Raw genomic sequence first — 7181 nt, 5'->3', positions numbered from 1 at the left:
TATAAATAGGGATGCTTAGCACCATTTGTAATCATCTCACATCAAGCAAAACAATAGAGAGAAAACATTTCATAAAGAGTTCTAAGAGTTTTTAAGAAATTTACAAACACAAGTCTTAGTGAAAATCCCTTTCCCAAAAAAAATAAGAAGGTTATCTTAAACACTAACCGTCCACACTCCATTTTAACCTTTCGAAGAAAATATTATCCCTTATCTTTCCCAACAAACAAACAAACAATTAGACAGGACCCGTGGTAACATAGATGCAGAGTCAAACCATCCACCAGGAAGTATTATATTAGTGTCAATAATGTAGCCATATTGCAGAATCGCATTACTCAGACACATAAGAATCCTGACAAGTTTTCAAAAAAGATCTAACCAGCCAAAAACCTAACCGAGGAGAGATGAGTTAAGAGGAGACAAAAGACATTAGTTTCTTCCCTTTACTAGCTAACAGATGCTTTAAGGGGTCAAAAAGAAAAAAAAAAGCTCTCACTCTCTCACACTCTCAGCCACTTCTTCTTCTCAGCCACTTATCTGCTTCTTCTTCTTATCTCTGCAACCAAAAAAAACAAACAGATTAGAGATTAGAGAATTGAGAAATTGCTCAATGGTAATCCGCAGATAATTACCCATGGTCATGGAACGGCCTTCTTCTTCTTAAGTTCTGACGCTTCGGTGTACACCGCCGTTTCCTCTCGTGTGTGGGTTCACCACGTTTCCTCTTAAGTTCCTGCTTCTCAGCTTCGCCTTCGCCTTCGCCTTCGGGCTTTGGAGTTTCATGTATGACCGGGAAGATGAAATTGCATAGCAATGGCTCTGGAGTCGGCGTTGGTCGAACAGTCTCTGCACTCTTCTCATCACACCCGATCATCATATACCGAGTACCTAGCGAGACACGGAAGTATCCATCGCGACCGACATGCGTGCCGTTACTGAATTTGCAGAGAGCAACTACTTCGTTATTGTAAAACTGTATGTCAACAATGTCGACTCCGTGGTAACCAAGCAAATAAGAATCTGCCTCTGTAGGGCCATAGTAAATGGCATCCTACACAAAAACCAATTATTATGATTTAAAATTTAATCAATTAAAAGAGAACCAGAGACCAATAAGAAGTTAAGAAGTTTACATACCTTTTTGAGGTTCCAAAGTTCAGAAAATTCAAGTAAAGACGCCCCAATGGGCTGTTTGCGGAGCTGGGCCAGTGCTTCTTCTAAGGTATCAAAGGTAAGGTAAGAGTTGATGGTGATGTTAGGTTCTGGATCAGCTGGATGATCCTCATTACAATCGAACTCAACGTCCCGTTCTTTAGGCACTCCTCCGTGGTTTAACATGAACTTGAAGGCTTCACGGGTATTAGTTGCATAACAGGAATGACCGGTTAACGCAGTTGGGTCATTGCCAATCTTCTCAGGATGCACGTGAGAGTGGAGGTACCACGTGGACAGAGGAACAAAATCGTCATCCAACAGACGGATACATCGTAAGGCGGAGACGAGATCAGTGGAGCTATAGGCCCAACACAGGATGTGTTTTATTTGGTCTCGAATAGGACCAGAAAGCTTCTCCCATAAATCGAGTTCCACAAGCTCTTTGTAAAGCTAATAAACAAAACAAGTGTGCTGTTAGAAATAAGATATCGAAAGAGTAATGTGGATTTCAAAGAGTTACGTACCTGTTTCCTCGCTTGATGTGTCGGTTCCAGCTGCCAAAACAACATGAGAATCTTCCCATTATCAGACAGCTTAAAAAGGCCTTTACGAGTAGTGCCTTCAGCTTTTTTAAATTCAGAACCATCCAGGAACTGTTTTAGTTGTTTTGATGTTATTTCGGTAAAGAGATTCTTCTTCAGACGTGAGGAAATGTGTTTGGGAAGACGTCTTAGATCAGGCCTTACTGGTACATACACATACTCCGAGTCCACCATATCCTTAGAAAACAAAAAAAATGATTTTAGAAACACAGAGACGTTGCATTATGATAAGAGATTGTAAACACAACAACACATATGCTATGATTTCTTCTTAGTAAGTGCGCACGCTAAACCAGAAAACAAAAGCCAATCTTAATTAGCCCTGTATTAGCCAGCCCTAGAAGAATTTGGGATATAGATGGCCTTGTATTAACCCAAGCCCATTCATATGTAATAACCGTATTTAGTCTATAATAAAATATTAACCCTAACTAACCAATGACTGTATATTTACTTAGTTAAATCAATTAACTTCACATGCAAATCAGGCATAACTTATTAACCAAGAGTAAAACATATATAAACCATTAACAGCAACTATAGTAACTTCACATTCACATTCAAATCAAGCGGGTCTTATATGCTCAGAAAATTCACCAAAAAAAAAAAAAAAAGCCACGAACAAAGCTAAACCATATCAAAACCGAAATCCAGAACATAGTGTACAAAAGACCTTCAAACAACAGTGTAAAAGTTAACAGCTTTCTCGCTATCCTAAAAAACCTAGACCCAGTAGAAGTTTTGGTAAACTAGAGACCCAGAACAGAACAACAAGCTTCCGAAACCAGAGACCCAGATCAAACTCTAAGTGGGACCTGTGTACAAGCAGAGAAGATAGAAACCAGAGAGACTCACCAACGTCTCCTTTCCTTTAACCTCTACGCCGTCTTCTTCTTTCACCAAACTGTGAAAATGACAAAACTTTCCATTACGAAAATCATTTAAGAACAAAACCCAGAATGTATATTGAGGAATTAGGGTTTTTATTACCTCGTTCTCTCCTCTTGATTTGTACTAGGAAGAAGCAATTTGGAGAGCAGACAAAATATCTTAAACGAGAGTAGGGGTGAGTCAAAACGTAAACGACGTCGTTTCTTATTTGGGCTTTACAGAGAATAAATGTACGCGGCCCTCTTTGATTTAAGCCCGAATCAAAAGGATTAAAATTTAACAAAGACTGGGAAATAACCGTGTCATTTTATATGATTAACGCTTAACGGACCCACGTAATCTACGTTCCTTTAGGAAATAAAAAGCCCAATTAGTTTGAGTTACCGAATTAAGTGTAGCAATTATTTTTTTCACTTTCACGGTTACCTACAGTTACTTTTATATGATTAGTCTTCACTCCTACTTTAAAAATGGACCAGAGAAACATAACCAAATCAATTATGTGAGTTTGGTGCCGGTTCGTAATGCCTAAAGCTAATAAAAATATTATTAAATACAATTTAAATAGTTAATAAAAATATTATTAAATATTAATTTTATTTTTTGAAAAAACATTTATCAGCCTCAAATGTAGAAATATTATAATAATTTATTTTTGTTAGAATGTCATTTTTAAAAAGCTACAGAAACCTACAAGGAAAAAGAGAAAAAAAGTTTATATGACATATGCAGCTATTCATATATGAATATCAATTTAAAAAAACTTGGAATATGAAGAATTGATCATTTGAGTTTTTTAATTGTTAAAGTTTCTGTAGCTATGATAACAAATATCAGAAGAAATACACAAAAGGATGTAAAGAAAATTCGTTTTCCAAAAAAAAAAGGACGTAAAGAAAATAAATGTTTGTTAGTTGTTATTAATACATCAAAATAAATAATTAGGTTTTGTTTAATTAAATTATTTATTTATTCTCTCACTACTTAATATAACGTATAAATAATGAAACTATAGTTGTTAGATTAATTACTAACTGTTCCTATCTGTAATAATGAATAAATCAAATTTTTTGTATTATCTTCAAAAAGGACAAAAATATCTATTATTAAAAAGTGGTATAAGAAGTCAGTTTCGAAATATATATAATATTTGACGCCTAAAATCCTTGTTTTATGGGCTTTAGCTCAGGGCTGAGACTGAATATAATTGTTCTATTATTAAACATGATTCAACAATCTAGTTAAATATGTTTTTAATATATAAAATTTAATATTTCTATTTACATGCAAACTTAATGTATAAATAAATATCAGATATAAAACATTGTAAATACATTAGTTTTTAGATTTTTGATAGTTTAAATTGTTTTTATTGAGTTCAATAGCTTTGAGGCTCAATCTGAATACGTGATCGGTATATAACTGAATCAGTTATTAGATCCAACCTGATCACATGATCGGTTTATGGTCAAACCTAGTCCAACCATCGCGTCTATCCGATTTTTAAAACATTGTTTTTTTTTGTGTATACAATATTTGATTCCTGTTATGAACCAGATTGTGGATGACTCATAACCAAGAGATTATACCATCTGCGGCCCAAGAAAGAGAGAGTCGGCCAGCTTTTCATTTTCCTTATGTCTTTATGTTTTCCTTTTTCCTAGTTGGAATATGATTTGTACTCTTTCCATTTATCTATGACGGTGTAATCTCCTATATAAGGAACCTCTATGTTATGAATAAAGATAGACTTTTCTATTACTTTCACAACACGTTATCAGCACGATTGATCGCTAAAACCCTAAGCTAAATATCAAACATAAACCCTAAATATCTCTCTATTGCTAAAACCCTAATCTCTATCGATCACCTCTCTTTGATCATGACCCTGATCTGTATTCGGCCACTGATCTCAACAAGATCGATCTGTGGACTGATCTCTGCAAGTTTCTGTACGCCTCAACTATTCCAGATTGTACGATCAGCCTGTTCTAGTTGATATCTTGCATATTCACATTGTTTTATCCATTTATTCATGTGCATTTTCATTATATAGATTAGGATTTAGCCATGTCTAGGTTGCATTTTGCATACATATGTCTATATTAGGTATTGAAGTACCACATGGAGTTCCTAGAGACATTTGGATACATTTGGAGCTCAAGGGAGGTGATTAGAGTGATCTTTGGACGAGCACTGCCTGGAGCGACTTCCCGGAGCTACTACATGAAGTCGCTGTGGCACACATCCCGGAGCGACCTTGCCAGAGCAACGTAGAGAGGTTGCTCGCGTTTCTATCGCGAGACACCCCTCCCAGAGCGACTTGCCAGAGCGACGATCCAAGGTCGCTCGCGTTTCCATGGCGAGACGACACCCGACGAAGCCCGGAGCGACGTTCTCAGAGCGACACAGCCAGGTCGCTCGCGAGGAGATGACCCCGGAGCGACGTCTTCAGAGCGACACAGCCAGGTCGGTCGCGAGGAGACGACCCGGGAGCGACATCTTCGGAGCGACACAGCCAGGTCGCTCGCGAAGAAACGACCCGGGAGCGACCTCTCGCAGCGACGTGCCGAGGTCGCTCCGCGTCTATTTGTTTGGGAGAATTCATGATTTCTCAAGGGCCTTTTGGTCATTTTATTACGCACGTTTTTACTTCTAAAAACCTATGTTTTAAGTACCTTTTGTAGCCACGAGGCAGAGGATCTCTTTTGGGGGAGAACGATTAGTAAAACTCCTTTTGTTTGAGATTTCATTGCTTTGATCTTGTGTTCTTGTTGATTTCTTATCTATTCCTCTACATGATTAATCTGAATTCCAATATGGGTTTAAGAGGAATAATGGAGATTAGTGAGTAATCACCTTTTGAATTCATGGGTTAGGGAGATTAAGGGTGATTAGGTTAGTTCTAGGATGTTTTAGTGTAGATCATTCTTGTTCCTTGCTAGTAGAGTATTCATAATGCATCTTCTGAGTTGGCCACTCAAAAGTTGATCAACATGCATTTCCCACCCAAAAGGTGTTTGATGAAATGCCTGAGACAACTCTCCTAGGCTTTCAGTATACTTTGCCAAAAACATTTGTTGTTAAAGATGCTAAGATAGCTAATAGACTTGTTAGTAATGATTGCTTTCACATTATTCAACCAAAGACATTTGATGTTTGAGATATGTTAGCAAATGAGCATTCATCTAGACATAGAGGTTGCTTAGAATTGTGTCTAGGCTTAAGGTTGATAGTTTGATTGATCGTTTGCCATCCTTAGTTCGAAACTTGATCACCCAAGGTCTAATCCTTATACCCATGAGTTCTCTTTTCCCTTAGTAAAGAAAGTCATTTCATTTATCATTAATCATTAGTTTAAAAGCCTCTTAAATTATCGGTTGCACTTAGATTAAGTGAGTACTTGCATTCTCGGTGCTTTAATATCCCTCAGAACTGGTTCGACAATCACTAAACTACAACATTTGTTTTAGGAGCCTTGAAAACTCTTAACATCAAATTGGCGTCGTTGCCAAATTCTGAGTAGATTTAAACATTGAGATTTAGTCACTTGCTTGAGACTAAGTCATTTTAATTTTGTTTTGTTACTGATTCATCTTCTTCACCTACCTTTCACTTTCAGGTGTATGAACTTGAGGAGCAGGGGTCCATTAAACCTAGTTCCAATAGTAGCAGACATCAGAGCTTTTGAGAGGGAGTGTGCTAGAGCTAGATGAGAAGAAGAACAACAAGCCCACTTGCAGAGATTCGATATTGATATGGAAGATCAACCGCAAGGGGCAGAACACCAACCGCGGGCAGCTCGACCCATTGGTACTTATGACCGGCCCAACATTCATGGTCATAGACTGGGAATCCGAGCACCGGTTGTGGCAGCAAACAACTTTGAGGTCAAGTCAGGACTCCTCAACGTGATCGAGAAAAACAAGTATCATGGCTTGGCTCTAGAGGACCCATTTGATCACTTGGATAGGTTCGACAGCTACTGTGGGTTGTCAAAAACCAATGGTGTGTCTGAGGACGCCTTGAAGCTGAAGTTATTCCCTTTCTCTTTGGGGGATAAGGCACGTCAGTGGGAGAAGTCTCTACCCAGCGACTCTATCACCACTTGGGATGATTGCAAGAGAGCATTCTTGGAGAAGTTCTTCTCAACTTCAAGAACTGCTAAGCTGAGAAATGAGATTTCCAGCTTTCAACAGAAGAACTTAGAAGGCTTCAGTGAAGCCTGGGAGAGATTCAAGGGCTACCAAGCTCAATGCCCACACCATGGTTTCTCTAAGGAGAGCTTGCTGAGCACATTCTACCGTGGTGCTCTTCCTAAGTACAGGGCCAGACTGGATACAGCTAGCAATGGGTTCTTCTTGGGGAGAACTGAGGAAGATGCAGAAGAGCTGGTTGACAACATGGTAAAGAGTGATGCAGTCTACAGTAGAGACCACGACAGAGGCAGTCGAACAGATGATAAGCAGACGAGGAAGGAGTTGAAAGCTCTACAGGATAAGATAGACATCCTCCTTGCTGATAAAGCCA

General features: G+C 38.4%; 1 protein-coding gene and 1 non-coding gene across 2 annotated transcripts; both read right to left on the bottom strand.

Annotated features, from left to right (window-relative positions):
* Window positions 1–264: 264 nt before the first annotated feature.
* On the bottom strand, window positions 265–2828 carry LOC106375247. The gene is made up of 6 exons (XM_013815110.3): window positions 2751–2828; window positions 2616–2664; window positions 1683–1937; window positions 1141–1608; window positions 636–1054; window positions 265–559 (listed from the first exon to the last, which is right to left on the bottom strand). Exons 3-6 carry the CDS (start codon window positions 1932–1934, stop codon window positions 529–531), a joined length of 1170 nt encoding a protein of 389 aa, XP_013670564.1. The 5' UTR covers window positions 1935–1937; window positions 2616–2664; window positions 2751–2828; the 3' UTR covers window positions 265–528.
* Window positions 2829–6817: 3989 nt separating this feature from the next.
* On the bottom strand, window positions 6818–6924 carry LOC125592264. The gene has a single exon (XR_007328102.1). It is a non-coding gene; the product is annotated as a small nucleolar RNA R71 (small nucleolar RNA).
* Between the last annotated feature and the right edge of the window lie 257 nt (window positions 6925–7181).

The sequence above is a fragment of the Brassica napus genome, chromosome C8, assembly GCF_020379485.1.
Source record: "Brassica napus cultivar Da-Ae chromosome C8, Da-Ae, whole genome shotgun sequence".
NCBI classification, from domain to species: Eukaryota; Viridiplantae; Streptophyta; class Magnoliopsida; order Brassicales; family Brassicaceae; genus Brassica; species Brassica napus.
The sequence above is the reverse complement of the archived record's forward strand: the minus strand, read 5'-3'. Positions and strand labels throughout refer to the sequence as shown.

Excerpts from the sequence above, each read along its gene's own strand:
- LOC106375247 (XM_013815110.3), bottom strand. The coding sequence starts at position 1,934 with ATGGTGGACTCGGAGTATGTGTATGTACCAGTAAGGCCTGATCTAAGA. Across the intron at positions 1,609-1,682 it reads CACATCAAGCGAGGAAACAG|CTTTACAAAGAGCTTGTGGA; the intron begins GTACGTAACTCT and ends TTTGTTTATTAG. Across the intron at positions 1,055-1,140 it reads AACTTTGGAACCTCAAAAAG|GATGCCATTTACTATGGCCC; the intron begins GTATGTAAACTT and ends GTTTTTGTGTAG.